The 18,029-nt window shown below is 49.1% G+C and overlaps 1 protein-coding gene across 3 annotated transcripts in view; it reads left to right on the top strand.

The window, feature by feature from the left end:
• The window catches only part of Eipr1 (EARP complex and GARP complex interacting protein 1), a 98,339-nt gene that overhangs the window by 4,188 nt on the left and 76,122 nt on the right, over positions 1 to 18,029 (top strand). For 2 of the 3 annotated variants that reach the window (XM_010629103.3, XM_010629104.2), the window contains exons 2-3: positions 1,691 to 1,774; positions 7,342 to 7,474. In XM_010629103.3, the coding sequence (XP_010627405.1) occupies positions 1,691 to 1,774; positions 7,342 to 7,474 (217 nt within the window). The remainder of the gene's footprint in view (positions 1 to 1,690; positions 1,775 to 7,341; positions 7,475 to 18,029) is intronic. The other variant, XM_010629105.3, reaches the window with a different exon arrangement.

Below are 18,029 nucleotides of genomic sequence, written 5' to 3'. Positions count from 1 at the left end.
GGTCTAGTTCATGGGCACACTGACAGACAGCTGGGTTTGAATCTACAGGCTCAAACTATTAATTCAAACTCTAATATCCAGGTGGGTTTTTTTTTTTTTTTTTTTTTTTTTGAGACAGGGTCTCACTATGTAGTTGAGAGTGACCTGGAACTCACTATGTAGCCCAGGCTGGTCTTGATCTTACAGTGATCCTCCTGCCTCAGCCTCCCAAGTGCTGGGATTACAGGCATGCACCACCACGCCCAGCTGTGTTTGGTTTTTTGAGACAGGGTCTCACTATGTAGTTGAGACTAACCTGGGACCCACTATGTAGCCCAGGCTGGTATAATTTCTTTTCTTGAAGCCTCAGATTCATCACTTGAAATTCTTAACTTAATTGTTTTTTAATGATTGAATGTGTTAAGTATAGTTACTATAATTTATGCTGTTGAATATTGTCTACATCTCATGTTCAGGAAATCCAGCAGCTTCTGAGATTATTGGTGGCTGATAGATCTCAAGCAGGTCTTGCTCCAGGAATTACTCTCAGCTACTCTGCCCAAGATCACACCTTCTCTTGGGGAAAGTTTGCATCAAGTGACTGACCAGTGAGGGTCAGGGATGGGTTGCCTAAAGACCTTGCCATCTTGCTTCTCTTTTGATGCCTCACCCAGCCTCAGAGCTCCTCACAGGAGCGACCCAAGCTTGCACTGCAGTTGTGATGCAATCTGACTTCTGCTCAGTGCGGCTTCTTCACCCTCACAGGATGATGCCCAGGACCACTCTCCACAAACTCCTGAATGTGTATGTTAGAGTTTGAGTATTTGTGTTCCAAGGAACTCAGTCACTTGACTCCCCCGAAGGTCTCTTTTTGTTATTTGTTTTTGTCCATATGGTTTTGTCTCATTGTACCACTGGTTATTTTTACTTGAATGTTAGATTGCGTTTGAAAACCTGAGAAACTTTGAATGTTACCTTCCTTCAGAGGCCTTAATGCTTCTGTCAGGAGGTCCCTAGCCTACAAACAGTGGCCTGCTTAATTACCTTCATTCTCCCTGCTTAAAGGGTTAAGACAATTTAGAGATGATTATTCTGTGCCAGCTGCTGTGCTTCTGGTTTCCCTTCACTTCTAGGCTGTAGCCCTATAAATTGAGTACTTTCTCCACTCTTGGGTGTTTGTGTTGTAAGCCCCCTGAATCTGTCAAAACGCACCTTGGCATCAGCCTTTTATCAGACTGTCTCAGTGGACAGATGCCTCTAGGTGAAAGACAGTCAGGCCTAGGTCTTCCTTTCAGCCTCCCTCCTCCCCTGGTTCTCTGAAGCCTTTGGAAAGACCCAGAGTATCCTATTTAGTTTTTGTAGCCTTTAACTGCAGGGAAGTTTTTAAAATCCACCTGTGCTGCCCCTGCCGGGAACTATTTCGTGCCATATTGTTTTGTCAAAGTATAATCTAACCAATCTCTCACTATTGAAATAATGGTTTTATTTAACAGTGTAACCACAGCAGCGTGCATAATTTATCTGTTGTGTCACATGTCCCCATGTGCAGTTCTCGTCCACACAGCGTTGGAGTGGAGCTGTGCCGGAAGTGTCTGGTTGCCTCAGACCCTGATTCAGCCCTTTTCAGCAGTAGCTTGAGAGAGGTGCTGCTCTCTCAGGCCCAGTGAAGCTGACTTTATAAATGTGTGTGCATTTTCCTTCCCTCCTGCAGGCACGGGCTCTCACACCTCAGACTGCAGAAACAGATGCCATCCGGTTTTTGGTTGGGACACAGTCTCTTAAATATGATAATCAGGTAACTATTTTTGACAAACGTATACATGTTAATTACCGAGCTTATTCTTGGTTTTATAACCATTTTGCTCTTGATTTTTCAGGCAACATTTGAGAGAGAAATTAATGCTGTGCAAACAAACTACAACTTTCCATCGATTTAAATATATCTTTCAAGCTATTATCCAACTTTGTATAATGATGGTGTGCAGTAATTTACATGCACTTTGCTTAGCTTCACTTGTGAATTTTGTCACGGTTTTGTGGTCGCCAAGTCTTACTGTATAAGTGACCAAGACTCAGTTGGGTCCTAGAGGCAATGGGTAACTCTAATTGCTCCTGACAGTCCATCCAGTTGACCCTGGACTAAGTTGCTGTCCATTCTTCATACGCAGCTCCAGCTACCTCTGCCAGGTGACCAGGAGGTGACCCATTTGCCACTCTGGCCACTGTAGTGGACACACAGAGTCTAGATTCAGTTCATGGCTTGGCACTAACTGTAACCTCAAGTAAATGGATTCACCTTGCTAGACTTCATTTCCATTATCATTAAAATGGAAATGAAACCCACTTTATGCTCCTCCCAGAGAGATGGTGGATACTATAGGGATGTGTGTTGTCTGTGCTATGACAGAAAGAGGTACAGAGCCAGGTGCGGTGGTGCATGCCTGTAATCCTAGCACTTGGGAGGCTGAGGCAGGAGGATCATGAGTTGAAGCCCAGCCTGGACAATTTAGCAAGAGCCTGTTTCAAAACAAAGATATTAAGAAAAGGGCTGTGGGTGTAGCTCATTGTGAAGGCCTTGGCTCCAATCCGTGGCTAACCCTGCAGCTACTTTTTTCTATCACAATTAAAGGCAGATCTGATGACTTTCTATATCTGCACTTAGTTCCAGTTTGAACATGAGCCTAAATAACTGGTAGAAACGTGTGTTTCTGATAGGTTGGTTGTGCCTTTCTGCTTCTGGGGGAGGGGTGGACCTTCACTGAGAATGATGTTTTCATTCATTCATTCATTCATTCAAGAAATGCTGACTTTTGTCTATTAATAGAACTCTGTAGTTGCTATATTTTTGTGTGCTGGGTGCACAAAAATCTACAGATATTTGTGCCCTGAGCTGTGTGTTCAGTGGAATGGTAAAATCAGTGTGCAGATGCTGAGGACAAGGCTTCTGTCCACTGCAGGAGACCAGGCAGCCTGCGGCTCAGCCAGAGATAAGGGCTAGGGTTTAGATAAGAGGTCTTTTATTTGCTTCTGCAGTACTTTTTCACCAGATTTTCATTGTATGCTGGTAACCTCCATTTGTTACGTAGATAGCAGGAGGAAGACTCCTGTCTTCCTCTTCCCCCGAGGAGGTCAGGGTGGGCCAGGGACTAGGAGGGCTGGAGTTGGTCCTCTCACAGCTCTGGTGTTTACATCCTGATTCCAGGGAGACTGGCTGAAGTGTTTCTCATGGGTTCTTGTGCTCAGTTCAGATGGAAATCACAGGTAGACCAAGTGCAGCTCCCTTAGTGTTAGCAGATTCTGGGGCCTTGAGTTTTTCATTAGCATCAGTGGCTCTCCCAGTAGTGGGAGCCAGCACTTCCTGGGAGCTCTCTGGAGCTTTTCGGCAGCAGGGGCAGCAACTCCAAGCACTTCTCTGTGAATCTCCATTGCTCCTGCTGTTCTCCTTCATCGTTACCACTCTCAGTGCATCCAGTCAGCCTGCTCTGAGAGGCTTTGTTAGGACGTACACTGCAGCTGGAAGGGAGCAGCACACGGGAGGAGGTTTACTGCCTGAGCTGGTGAGGGTGAGGAGCGCTGCTCGCATAGACAGAGAGGCCTCTCCAGCCTGCTCCCTGCATGCTTTCTCCTCAGTCCTATCGTCCTGTGCGGGTGAACAGGCTCTCCCGCATTGGCTGTCCTCAAGGAGCAGCTCCTTGTTGGCCAGAGTGAGGACATCTGAGGCGATTACGGAGGGTCAAGCTGTCCGAAGAGGCTGCAGGGCACCTGAACTCTTCTGGAGTGTTGGACACTTTCTTTCCTGGGGAGCCTTCTTGGCTTTTCAGCTGTAGCTCTGTGGTTCCATGTTTGTGTTTTGATTAATGACAACTTTGTTCCTTCGTCCCCTATACCTGGAGGTCCTGTCCTCAGCCACTATCTGAGTGTCCTGGGTGCTTTGTAAAAATACAGATTCCAGGACCCATGCCCTGCTAACCGAGTCTGTTTTTCCCACTTTTCTTCTGTCCCTGCTCTCCTTCCTCTCCCCTTCCTTCTCCCCTCCTGCTCTCTCCACCCTTTCTGTGCTCTGCCTTTCAGAATAGAGGGCTATTGTTCCCACGGGCTGCTGAAGCATTGCAGGGAAGCCCAGCTTCCTGTGTGGCCGATCTGAGGGCCCCAGTCATGCTACCAAGGCCCCCTTGCCCTCCTTCTGCTTCTGTCTCCTTTCAAGGTGGGGCTCTGTCTGCAAGGTCTTGTGTAATTGGTGGGTCCTGCCACACCTGGGGACTCTTCCATGAGGTCCCTTCAGCTCTCTGTGACACCCAACATGCCCTCTGGTGCAAATTCCCCTTCCAGGCCTAACTCTTTGGAGAAGCTGGCTTAACTCTCAGGTCTGCTGGAATTCTGCTAATAGTTTATCTAGGCTATGCTCCCCAGGCCTGTGGTCCCCCGTCCTTCCAAATCCACCCCTGTCAAAGCATTTCCTGGCGATACAGGACTGTGCGGGAGGCTAAAATGGGAAATGGAAAGACCTGAAGACTTGCTGAGCTCAGAAAGGAAGGCGCAGGGCATTCTGGGGGTGTACTCAGCCAGTGGAGGTGCGATCCTGTGACCTGGCCACTCTCGTGCATCACGCTGAGAGGGGTCTGAAGGAAGGCTTGGGCCAGCAGTGCAGCTGTGCAGGGAGCCGTGGCCAAATCCTCCCAGGAGAAGGCCAAGCTCTGTGTGGAGGGGCGTGAGCGAAGGCCGCGCTGCTGATGGAGGCAGGGCGGGGTCCTCTGACTGGCAGGACGTGGAGGGGACAGGGCCGCAGGTGCATCGGGGCTCCCTCCAGGGGCTCTCCTAAGGCCGCAGTGCTGCAGAGGGGGCGTGGCTGAGCGGTGCGTCTCAGTGCATTCTGGCTTCTCCCCCAGTGTTAATGGATTTCTGACAAGTAGGAGATGTGTCAAACACTGAAGGGAAAACTTCCCCAATGACACGAAAATTACTTATGATTTTGTATGTTACCTTTTAGTCTGTGGTCACATGCGATGGTTTTGTATAATTGAATGTCTTTTCATCCTTGCTTTTAAAACTGAGTGCTCTCATAACATTTTTGGTCTTCAGAAGCATAAGTTTTAAAGCCACATAATATTCTATAATATATATTTTTGGTTCATTCTTTGTGGCACATTTAAAGAAATCAAGTTACTCTTTCAGCTCCAACATTTGTATAGTTCTATTTACATATTATAATGAGCCTATTCAAGGCGTTCTATGTATAGAACATATACCAGTGTTACCATAGCTTTCCTGGTATTGGTGGTCACCACTTAAATTAATTAAGTATTAATTGATGTTGTAAAATTCTTGTTTTTAAGCATTGAAGTCATTGGTTGTAATGAAGAACGATTTGCCCTTAGCTGTGTGTTACTTGTATCCATGCCGATGAGTTTCTGTTTCCCGGATGAGAGGCGCACCCCAAGTGTACAGCTGGGTGATGATTTCAAAGATAACAGTGGTGATTTTTCCCCTAACGAGAATGGGACAGCACCCCCATCCAGACTTCTGTTTAATTCAGGCTGGGGGCTTCTCACTGTTCCCAAATGGCCACCGACCTCCTCACTGCAGGTGGGGAGTTAGTTGCAAGCACACTTAGGGCAGAATTAGGCGGGTTCGAATTCTACACCGGCAATGCTGAGCGCCCCTACAGGGGATGGGGAGTTTCACATGGAATGTGGTGAGCAGGGGAGCAGTGTAGCAGCGGACCCTGAAACACCAGGCTGTCTGAGGGCCAGGGCAGGTGCTGCTGTTGGGTGTCACAGAAGCGTTTTTAAAAATAGCACTTAATATTTGCTTCCGTTACAAAAGCCATGCAGATTATTTACAAAAAGATGTGAAAATGCAAGTAAAGCACCAGGGTAAATGAAAAGTGCCTGTGATCCCAGGATTCAGAGACAGCCAGCTGCCCTCCAGTTCTTCTCCCAGTCAGCTCTGCATGTTTTTAAAAACAAATAAAAAAGTGGCTGCAGATATGCGAGCTCCTCCTGACCCCTGCTCCCTGGGGGTGTGCTGTGGGTGTCTTCCTGAGGTATCCGTACCTCCATGGCACTGTGAGTGGATACCTGACCGCCTACTGCGCCTGGCCAGCAGGTGCTGTGATGGTTCTGTTTCTGAGCATCTCAGTGCTTTCTCACTGCAGAAATCAGCACCACAGTGACTCTTCCTGGACAGAGATCTTTCTGCAGATCCACGATTGTTTCCTTAGAATAAATTTATATTTATATTTATTTATGTATATATATTTTTTTCATTAAGTTTATTGGTACATTTTAGGTATACAGTAGTTACATTCATCATTGGGATCTTGTACCTTTATGTGACTTATCTTAGTTCTTATTTTTCCCCATTCCCTGTCCCTACCTTTACCCCCTCCACTCTTTGTTTACAAAGACATTGTTTCCATGTTTTTCCTTTTCTTATATTTTTCTTTTCTCCTTTCCCCTACCCCTCCCACTGCCCCTACTTCTTTAGACCTTTTCTTCCTATTACACAATATCAATTATAGATTTTGATCCTATAAATTTATTTTTAAAACAATGTTATGTTCTCATTTATTTGACTATCAATAAGTGAGTGGATGTGAAAATCAGTTCACTTCCTCTAAAAATTACCCAAGCCATGAACGCCTGTAATCCCAGCACTCGGGAGGCTGAGGCAAGAGGATCACTGTGAGTTTGAGACCAGCCTAGGCTACATAGTGAGTTCCAGGTCAGTCTCAACTACATAGTGAGACCCTGTCTCAAAAACCAAAAATAAATAAATAAAGAAAAATAAAAATTGCCCAGAAAAGTATGGAACTAGTGTATTTAAACTTTTGACTTGGTGACCTTCCTGTAGCACGGTTGTAATTAATATTATAAAAATCAGAAGTGCTGACTGCCTTGTTTTAAAAAATCAGTGAAAAATGTGCTTAAATACCTTTCCACCTTAATCATTTCTCACACGACGAGTTCTGCCCACCATGGAGCAGCCGCATGTAGTCCAGCCCTGGCCCCGCTGGGCAGCTGTCCCCACCCCTCCTGTCTTTCCCACAGCCACACAGCTTTGCCGAGTTTCTGGTTTGCACAGACAGCCCTGGCACAGCAGCCTTCACGCCAGAGCTTTGGGTGTTTTATGTTTCCGTAAGACTGGGGAGGGCCCGAGGGCAGTGTTAGGTAGCGCACAGTTGTACAGTCGTCCTCTGCCTGTGGAGCGGAGTGCAGTAAGAACTGGACTGCAGAAGGGTGCACTGTTGGTATGATAAGAACAAGCGCTATTCCAGCAGTATCTGTCGTGAAATGTGCATTTGATTATTTTTCACGGTCACATTGTTTAAGACCCTGATGCCTCCTTTTCTTGCATTTGTAGATCCACATCATAGATTTTGACGATGAAAACAACATTATAAATAAGAACGTCCTCCTCCACCAAGCGGGTGAAATCTGGCACATTAGCGCCAGCCCCTCGGACAAAGGGGTGTTGGCGACCTGCTACAATAAAAGTGAGTGTGGCCTTGGGTGGGTGTTTGGGTAGCTAAGGTGTGGCGTGAGATGGAGTCTGTATCGCGAATGATTCGGTGCGGGATGTGTAAGCCTTGACCACCAGCGAAGGGACTGGCTCGTGGTGTCCCCTCGTTCACCTGCTGCCGCACACTGTGGCCCCTCTGCCGCCTCTGTCTGAGCAGTCTCCCCCCACGCTGCTTCGCAAGGGGAGGCAGCCTGCTCTGCTTAGAGGGGACCACGAGTTTCCGAATGAGAACGGAAGTGGTCCTCCCTAGAAAAGACGTGCTCAGACTTTCGGACGAATCTTTGTTGCACCTGACGCAGGTCACTCCATCCTCCAGAATACCATTGCTGCGTCTTGCGTCCTCGTCATCGTCACAGAATGTCCCTTCACCTTTGCCGTGTGCGGCTGGTCAGACGCACTTCCCAGGTCTGACTGGCACTCAGGAGCAGGGGTCCCCAGAAGTGAGTGCTGTCCCTGCGTGCAGTGCCACCCATTTCCCCAGAGCCCACTGCACCTGCTCAGTGTGCTCTGCAGCTGGGGTGCGGAGCGAGCCCCCGCGTTCCCTGTTGTTGGCATGGTTCCTCTCTGCCCCACGGGCCACTCACATTGGTGCCTGTGCAGCAGCTGTGACATCCATTCTGAAAGGTGGATGGAGTGAAACAAGCTGAGATCCATGTGGGCATTGTTTCTGGAGGTCCTAGGGGCATCTTCCCTCCTCGTGGTGCTGGTCTGATCCCTGCCAGAGGATTTTGGAGCTGCCAGACGCTGTGCCGCGCTGTCCATGCTCTGTCCCCGTGAGCCAGGCTGATAGTGTCTGCATGAAGATCTCTCCAGAGCCTCGTGAGAGAAACCATGTGATATTGAAGCTTTTGCGTCAGATTTATTTCACGTCACATTATGGTCTCCATGTGCACCCGTTTCCCTGCATATGACTCAAGCCTGTCCCTCTTCACGGCAGAGTAGTACTCCACGGTGTGTAAATACCACAGTTTCTGTATCCATTCATCTGTCGATGGACATATGGGCCCCTTCACGGTTTAGCTGCCGTGAGTGGGGTTGGTGGGACTTGTTAGCTTGTGCTTTGACGAAAGCCCCATCGTTTGCTGTCCACGGTGTCCCCGTGTGTTTTTGTCCCTTCTCTTTGCAGCTCTGCCTCCTTTCTGCCTTGGTTGGTCTGTGTGATGTCTTGGGTGATGGCAGCAGCTTTGACCTGTCCCTGGACACGTGGTGGCAGGGTGGACAGTGCGTGGGAAGCGGGCCCAGCAGGTGCAGAGGGCACCGGTGTGCTGTGCTTCTCGTGGAGAGCTGGCCTCACGTTTGCTGTAGGTCGTGATCCTTGAGGAGGTGGTGCGCGGACATAACACAGCTTCCTTCTTTCTTTGTCCTCCCAGCCGAGTGCTACACTCCGTTCACGGGGCGCTGAGGTTCTTTCTGGGCTCTTCCTTGGAGGGAGGCAGAAGGGGATGTGCAGAGGGCTGTAGAGCGTGTCTTGAAGTGGAGTCCTCCGGAGAGATTGGCTCTTCTGCAGAAGCTCAGTGTGGCCGGGGCTGTAAGCCAGGGCTTTTAAGTGTATCGTAATTTCAGTCCGCAGAATCTCGGCAACTCAGTGGAAGTTTCGGTTCTCTCGGACACACACTGACACACACTGGGTCAGTATCACAGTGTCCCTATAAATCAACCCAGAAGTTGAATTAACTCACACTGTGTTTTTCAGTGCAAATGAGCAAATTTCCCTCTTTACCCACACCATCCTACTCAGGAGGAAAGAGAAAGGAAATCAGTACTACAGCTGGATGTGGTGGCACCACACTTGTAATCCCAGCACTGAGGAGGCTGAGGCAGGAGGATCACTGCGACTTTGAGGCCATATAGGTCACATAGTAAGTTCCTGTTTCAAAAAACATAAGAAAACAGCCACAGAGTCTCCTGTTCACAATACTCTCCTGATGAAGGACGCTCTCCTTCATCAGGTGTTAGAAATGACAGGAATTGGTTGTAGGTTACGGGAACCTGGAGATTCAGACTTTCTGGGATCAAATGGTAACACACCTGTCCTCGTGCAAGTGGCAGATGGAGTTGGTACCAGGTGACTGAAAGGGATTCATGACCACCTTGGATCCTTGTGTAGCCATTGCTGGAGACCAAAGTTTTCCGAGTTGGGGTGCTGGGGCGAGTTGTGTGTACGATAAACTCTTGGGACTTTTTCTATATGAGTGATGAAGGGTTTATAAAAAAGAATCACCTTTTCTTTCTGATAATTTTGTAGCAGAAATGCATTAGCCTGCAAGCAGAGTGAGGACGCTTTCCTAGGTAGAGACCGTCTCAGCCGTACTGCGCACGCTGTGTGTGACTGGCGCAGTAGATGTTGCTGCTGCAATACGGAAAGGGGCTGGTCCAGGTGACAGGACAGTGCAAGCGGCCCCTGGTGGCCTCCAGTCTTGACTTGGCCAACTTGTTGCTGCCTGGGAAAGCTGGCACTTAAAGAGTTAATGCAGGTAACTCATACTGTCAAAATCACCTCCCCGGCGTGGTTCCCACCTCAGGGGCTTCAGGGAGACTGTAAGCCTTGCTATGCATCCTGTTTCTTGATTTTTGTTCTTTTTTCTTTCACTACTGGTAATTTAACCCAGGGCCTTGCATGCTTTCTACCCCTGAGGTACACCTCTTGCCCTTTTTTTTTGTTTGTTTTTTTGAGACAGGGTCTCACTATGTAGTGAGACTGACCTGAAACTCACTAGGTAGCCCAGGCTGGTCTCGAACTCTCAGTGATCCTCCTGCCTCAGCCTCCCGAGTGCTGGGATTACAGGTGTGTGCCACCGCCCGGCTCCTCTACTGGTAATTTAACCCAGGGCCTTGCATGCTTTCTACCCCTGAGGTACACCTCTTGCCCTTTTTTTTTGTTTGTTTTTTTGAGACAGGGTCTCACTATGTAGTGAGACTGACCTGAAACTCACTAGGTAGCCCAGGCTGGTCTCGAACTCTCAGTGATCCTCCTGCCTCAGCCTCCCGAGTGCTGGGATTACAGGTGTGTGCCACCACGCCCGGCTCCTTCTGCCCTTTTTAAGGCAGAGTCTTGCTAAGGTGGCCATACTAGGCTCAAACTTGTGATCCTCCTGCCTTAGCCTTCCAAGTGTGGGATTCCAGGCATTTGCAACTGTGCCTGGTAAGATTCTTATACAAGGCTTTAGTAAGGCTCATGGGGAGAAGGCATGGGCTTCAAATACCTGTTCACAGTCGAGCTTGTTTTCTAACATGTGACTTTGCTGCTTCAGTTTCTTTTTCATTTTCTGAACTAGAGTGTAGTGTGTGGGTGTGATGTGTGTGCGCTCATGGTATCCTGTGTGTGCTGTCGCCTGCCCCTGCTCACACTACCTGTGTGTGTGTGAGACGTGTGGGAGTTGTGTGTGTGCATCACACTGCCTGCTGTGGGTGTCGCGGGGTAAGTGTGTGTGCCATCATGTGTGTGTGCATGCGTGCAGTGTGCATGTGCAGTGTGTGGTGTGTGTGCAGTATGCACGTGGTGTGCATGTTTGTGAAGTGTGTGTGTCTGTGTGCGATGTGGTGTGTGTGCGTGTGCGTGTGGTGTGCAATATGTTTGTGCACATGCATGTGTGGTGTGTGCGTGTGTGCACATGTGCTGTGTATGTGTGCGCAGTGTGCATGTGCAGTCTGCGTGTGAGGTGAGCGTGTGCTGTGTACACGGTATGTGTGGTGAGCGTGTGCACGGTGTGCGGTGTGTGTGTGCCTCAGCTCATCTGTCTTTGCTGAGCCCCCGTGGTGCTGGCCTCATGGTCAGCAGAGGGCACCAGCAGCCTGGCTCTGTGTCCTCCTCTGGCCTGCAGAGCGTCCCCTGCTGCAGCTGTGGCCTGTCCTGGCTGACCTGTGCCTGCACTCGCCGTCCCAGAAGCTCCCACCTGTCCTTTCGGGTCCCTGGGCATCCTCGCAGACTCTGTCCTTATGGGAGTCGCATCTGTAGAGCTGGACTGACTGGCTGCTGTGCCTGTCTCACTTCCACACATAGGTCAGGGGCGTCACTGGGGCTGGGGCCGGGGCGGGTTTCTGCAGAGAACCCAGTCCTGGTTCCTGAGCCTTAGGGCTCGCGGAAGGGCCCCAGAGCCGGGGCACCAGCCGGCACCTGAGTGGCCCGTGCTGGGGGCTTGACGTACTCATCCACCCCCAGCCGGTTGGTGTGCAGTCCCCTGTGTGGTCCCCAGCAGAGTGGTCCTTGGAGCAGTGGGCAGAGACCCGAAGATCTGAGTCCCTGGAACAGGCCCAGGCCAGTGCCTCTATTCTGCCATCCACTCCTGTGCCCTGCGTGACCCCGGCCCTCACTGCTCTCTCTTGCGCCCATGCACGTGGACACTTCTTTACCCTTGGAAATGGAGGAGTCTTCCACGTGGAATCTAAAAAAGACTGGAAGCCAGGCGTGGTGGTGTACCCCTGTAATCCCAGCACTCAGGAGGCTGAGGCAGGAGGACTGCTGTGAGTTTTAGGCCATCCTGGGCTGCACAGTAAGTTCAAGGCCAGTCTGAACTGCATAGTGAGACCCTGTCTCAAAAAACAAAAACAAAAACAAAACAAAAAAGAGAAGAGTGGAATATGCAGAGACAGAGAACAAAACAGCAGTTACGTAGGTGGGCAGAGGCTGCAGGGTGGCAGCATTGTGTACGGTGAATTGTGGGATCTCTGTGTGAGGATTTTTGATAATAACAGTGCCATGTTCAGATGCTTACAGATGTGAGGTAACATTGTTTGTTGTTAGTTTGCTTAACTGCAGCAACCACTTCACTACACAGGTTCACACACAAACACGTATACCTTAAATACAGGTAATGCAGTTTATACCTGTAACCTCAGCTCCTCATGAGGCTGAGGCAGGAGGATCACAAATTTGGAGATGGCCTGGGCAATGTAGCAATAACTTACCTCAATTAGAAAGGGCTGGCGATGTAGCTCAGAGGTAGAGCAGTTGCCTAGTATGCATGAGGCCCTGGAACTAATCCTAAGTACTGGAAAACAAAAAGCAACAGCAACAAAACCAAAAACAAACAAAAAATAAATGAGAGGGGAATGGGGAAAAAATAAGAACCAAGATACATCATGTAAAGGTACACAATCCCAATGATGAGTGTCACTGTACTGTACACCTAACATGTACCAATAAAGAGAAAAGGGGAAAAATGAGAGGAGGGGAGAAAGAGCGAGAGAGGGAGGGGCAGCCTCCCAGAAGTGAGGGACACGGTCCTGTCCTCCCTGTGCCGGCTTCCTGTCACACGCTGGGCACATGCAGGGTTGTACACATCCTGCAGGGTGTTTGCAGGCCATCAGAGTCCATCAGTGTGCACAGCGGGCACCACGCTGTCACCCCAGGTTCCCTTGCTTGCTGACGCAGCCTCGCCGATGGCAGGAGGAGCTCCTCAGAGGGCTCAAGGAGAGAGCACAGAACAGTGTCAAATTTACTTCAGGGTTTGTAGCGAAAGCATTTCTTGACTGCAATGAATGTAGGTAGGTTACCCCGTAGAGAGCAGAAGTCACAGGAATCTGCTGAATGAAACAGGATATGTACCTGGTGAGGCCCTTGGATTCCCGATGCAGAAAGGGGCAGTCTGTAAAGGCCACGTGCTCAGGACCAAGAAGAGGGGATGCAGACTTGGACCCTGCCCGGGCAGAAACTCAGCCAGTTGGTGCCAGGACCCTTGCTGTGCCGGGAGCACCCAAAGCTGGGGATGGGAAGAGTGTGTTTGGGATCCTGCTGTGGTCCTTGCCACTGGGGTCCAGATGCCATTGCCAGTTGGCTGTTAGAGGCCTGCTTTTGAAGAGCAGTCATTGTCCCTTGAGGTCATGAAAACTGGTCATCTTGGTGGTGATTTTCCCTCCTGGAAATGAAACACGTGGCTGGGGTGTTGGCAGCCCCTGCTGCTGGCCAGGCGTCTTCGGGAAGGGGCCGAGGGAGGGACGTCCAAGGGGCTCTTCTTGCTCAAGGGAGGCTACAGATCCACCTAACTTAGCCTTTAGAGCAGGAGTGGTGGTGCAGAGCCTGGGGTCCTGACTCCTGAGGCCCTGTAGCAACCTCTGCACACAAAGGGCAGGACACAGCTGTTCTCATTCAAAGCCGCTGTGTCCCATTCATCCCTGTACCACACTGGAAGAAAATTGCATCTTTCAGTTTAAATGCTGGCTTTGTGAAGAAAATAAGCTAAGAGAAGAAGTAGGTCTTTCCTGGAAAAGAATGTCTTACAGCTCTGCTTTGTGAAACCAGGATCCTGAGATGAAATGATTGAGGGCCTTTGAAAGAAAGGAGTGTGTGAGGGAGGCCTGTCCCCTCGGATCGCTGCCAAGAGTGCATTCTAATGAAACACGAACGGAGGACGCCACTTGCCGCACCCAAGGTCGCGTGGCACGGTTCTGAAGCACGCTGGCTCCAGGTCTCCGGTTCAACTTTTTTGTGTATGTTTGTGCAGATACTGAAAGACTGAAGATGTTCTTTTGTTTCTGGGTGTAGATGCTTAGCTAGAAAGATGAGCATTAACTCTTCCTGAAAAGAGAACAGAATCAAGAACTCACCACCAGAGAGGGGTCTTTTGGAGGCAGAGAGGGTCTGTTCCTAGCTAGGATCTCAGGCCTCCCCGAGTCCCAGTGTCCTCACTTTGGTCAGAACCTCTTCTGCAGCTCAAATGTTTTACAGAGAAGCATCTCAGCAGTGCCAGCCCCTCTCTAACTGTCGCTCAGTACCAAGTAGAGTATGTTGTGAAATGAATTGTCTTCTGTACTTTTTTTTTCCTTTTCTTTTTTGTACTGGGGATAGAACCCAGTGCCCTCACACTAAGCTGCATCTCAGCCCTTTCTTATTTTTTATTTTGAGACAAAGTCTGACGAAGTTGCCCAGGCTGGGCTTGAACTTGTGATCCTCGTGCCTCAGCCGCCTAGAGTGCTGGGATTGTAGGCTTGAGTCCCCGCACCTTGCTGTGTTCCATCTTGAGCTCACCAACAGGGACTGGGCTGAGAAGGTCTCCGTCAGGTATCTCGTCAGTGGGCGAACAGCACTGCATGTGCCAGTGGGTGTAGCCCGCATTGCCAGGGACATGGTGAACAAAACTCCAGGAGGCTAAATTAGGCGCGAGAAAGGATGGTGGGGTCCAGGGGCCTGAGCCACCGGGACAGGTGCAGTGGCTGCTGGAGACATGGTGGTAAATGTGGAATACACTCCTATGACATAATGTCTGGTGTGGTATATAAACCAGTCACAGGCACTTGCCATCATTATCTGGCACTGTATTACATACTGTACATGAGTGTGTGTGCTAGGCTTATCTTGGTTTTGGTTTTTAACATTTTTTGTGAATTTTTTGAGACAGAGTTTCACTATGTAGTTCAGGCTGGCCTGAAACTATGTAGCCACGGCTGGCTTCAAACTTGTGGCGCTCCTCCTGCCTCAGCCTCCAGAGAGCTGGGACTGGAGGCATGGACCACCATGGCTGAGCAGCATTGGTCCAGTGACTGTTACCCCGGAAGAGCCGAGACTGGCTTCCCTTTGGAGGCTCAGGCCCGGGCAGGTCTGAAGCTGGACGTGCCGTACGTTCCAGCGCTGTATGGATACCGGTAGGTGTGTCTCTTTTAGTCCTTTCTGGCTTGGGATTTGTGGGGAGAAGTTCACAGAGACCCCTTTGGATGATGAGAGACAGGGACATCGCGACAAGGCCGTGGGCTGGGAAGTAAGGTGCTGTTCAGGGCCGTGACACTCTAAGGGGTGGAGGTGCCAAGTCCTGTTCTTCAGGCCGGTGGCCTGCTTGTCAGTGGTAAACATAATCTGACCTGCAAGGGAAGCAGCTCTCCACCCAGGGCTTGTTTGCCCACCTGCCCTGGAACGTGGAGGGAAAGTGGCCCCCTTGGAGCCAGCCTGCCCACACGCTTGGTGGCTGCAGAGGGGCAGAGGACCCCAAAGCCGCCCCGCCGGAGCCTGCACCCGGAGTGTGGCGTGCAGGAGACACCAGGAGGTGTGGGTCACTCGCCGCTCGTTGCTGGTTGTGTGTGCCCAGGCAAGACATTTGGTGTACTTGTCTTCCGCCATTTTTGTCACTCTTGTTCCACACAGGAGGGGGCCTGAGGACAGCCTGCCAGCAGAGGGCGCAGGGACACCGCCCCTTCCATGCCCAGTGCCCTGCACTGAGGGGCGTTACATGAACTTCCCCCGACTCGTCTGGTCTCACTCGCATCTTCCCAGTGAGGGAACTGCTGCAGCGACTGGCCAGGTCGGAAGCCTGGATTAGTAAGGTGCAGCTCACCTGCAGAGCCGCCACCTGCAGGTAAAAGGCTGGTGCATTCATAAGCCTGAACCCCGAAACCCAGAAGGTTGAAATGCCAAAGGACTTAACGTTTCCCCTGTCGGAGAACTAATGACACTCTTCTCAAACTCTTCTGTTAAATTGAAAGAGAAGGGACAAGGAGGGCTGCCTGGGCCCTGATCTACCGCAGGAAGGACAGCCACACCTTCCCCCACCAGGAGCTGCCATCGCTCAAGCACCAGGAAGGTAGCTGTGCAGGCGCCCCTGAACCCCCCACACACACGTGCACTCTCAGACCTCCTGATTGAGCCAGTCTTTGGACCCATTCTGCAGAGGCAGAGGTGGTCATAGAGGGTATTTTTCTGAGTTCCCAACGTTGAATATCTTTAAAGAAAGGGCGTGGGAAACCTATAGTAGAATGGTGTGGAGTTCAACCGTTCAAAAGGTTGGGGAACTCAATCTGGGCCTTGCAGCCCAAGGTCAGTCTGCATCATTGGGGTTCAGCCATCAGCTAACTGAGATCAGGGGTCTTGAGTCCTAGCACTGTCTGAGCCCCCATCCTAAATGGTAAATATACCATATTGAAAAGTTTGTTCACTGCAGACATGTTTTGGACTGCTTCTTGATTTCAGTTTAATTCAAATGGTTTAAGGGTGATAGACTAGTGACTACCACAGGTGGTCAGTGTCCAAGTTGTGCTTGATCATATTGTGTTGCTTGTTGGGATAAAGGATTGTGGTTGATTCGATAAGCTGTTTTCTCTGATGTTATGGAGATGAGAATGTCTGTGAGTCGTTAGAGACCCAGAAGCTAGGGTGTAACTATATCAGGAAGATTTGGGTGATAACCCAGAGATTAAACCAAGGACAGCTAGACAACAAAAATAAAAATGAGAAAACACTTAAGCAAGACACAAAGACAGACTTCCAGTTCACCAATGGCAAACAGTAGGACAAATGAGTATGAAAAGGCCAATAGTGAACCACCAGGACACCCTGAACTCAAAGCACAGGAAGTAACAAAGCAGATCAATCAGGCTCTAGAAAAATTCAAAACAGAAATAATTTCCCAGATAACCATAGAGATGGTGAGCAAAATGAAAGACGTGATTCGAGACTCTAGAACAGAAACTGACAAAAAAATAGATGAGCTCAGGACCACGATAGAAGCCATGAAGGCCCAGCATAAGAAAGAAATGGAAACAATAAACGCCCAACATAAGAAAGAAATGGAATCCATAAAACAGTTTCAAACAGATATCCAGGAGATTAAACACTCCATTGAAAGTTTACGCAACAGAATAAAATAATGCGAAGGTAGAATCTCAGATATAGAAGATAAGATGGCAGTCAGTGACCATGAAAAGAGAGGTCTCTTAAAAACAGTAGGGGATCATGAGAAATCGATCCAGCAACTCCTAGATGATGCAAAGAAGAATAACATAAGACTGATGGTAATCCATGAAGTAGCAGGAGAAAATACAGATGATTTAAAAAAGCTGTTCGCAAAATTAGTGACAGAAAACTTCCCAAACAGAGGGGAAGAATTTGACATTCAGATAAGTGAGGCATATAGGACCCCAACTAGCCACAATAAAAAAAAAATCCACACCTAGACATATAATAATCAAGATCCCAGAAACCCAACAGAAGAACAAAACACTATAAGCAGTAAGAGAAAAGAAACAAATCACATGCATCAGAATCACAGCAGACTTTTCAACACAAACCCTTAGGGCAAGGAGAGCCTGGAGTGAGGTATTTCAAGTCCTAAAAGAAAACAACCTCCAACCTAGACTGATGTATCCAGCAAAACTCTCTTTCAAAATGGCTGGGGAAATAAGACACTTCCACGACAAAGAACACCTGAAAAACTACATGAATACCAAACCAGCACTACAAGCAATTCTAAACAATATCCTAGAAAAAGACAATGAAGGTAACAACACCATGAGGCCCAACAGAGCAAATCAAATAGGCAAGGCAAGAAACTAAAAGGAGAAGGTGAAAAAGTAAAACGTGAACAAAAGGCCATAATAGGACAATAATAAGTCAGTACATATCAGTTATAACCATCAGTGTCAATGGCCTCAACTCACCAATCAAGAGAAATAGACTGACAGAATGGAATAAGAAGCAAAATCCAACAATATGTTGTATACAAGAAACACACCTATTGAAAAAAGAAGCCCATAGACCGAAAGTGAAAGGATGGCAAACAATTCTCCATGTGACAGGAGCCCAGAAAAAAGGCAGGGGTAGCAATCTT

The sequence above is a fragment of the Fukomys damarensis genome, unplaced genomic scaffold, assembly GCF_012274545.1.
Source record: "Fukomys damarensis isolate Sample0158 unplaced genomic scaffold, DMR_v1.0_HiC HiC_scaffold_25, whole genome shotgun sequence".
Classification (NCBI taxonomy): Eukaryota; Metazoa; Chordata; class Mammalia; order Rodentia; family Bathyergidae; genus Fukomys; species Fukomys damarensis.
This window is presented reverse-complemented; position numbering and strand designations above follow the sequence as displayed.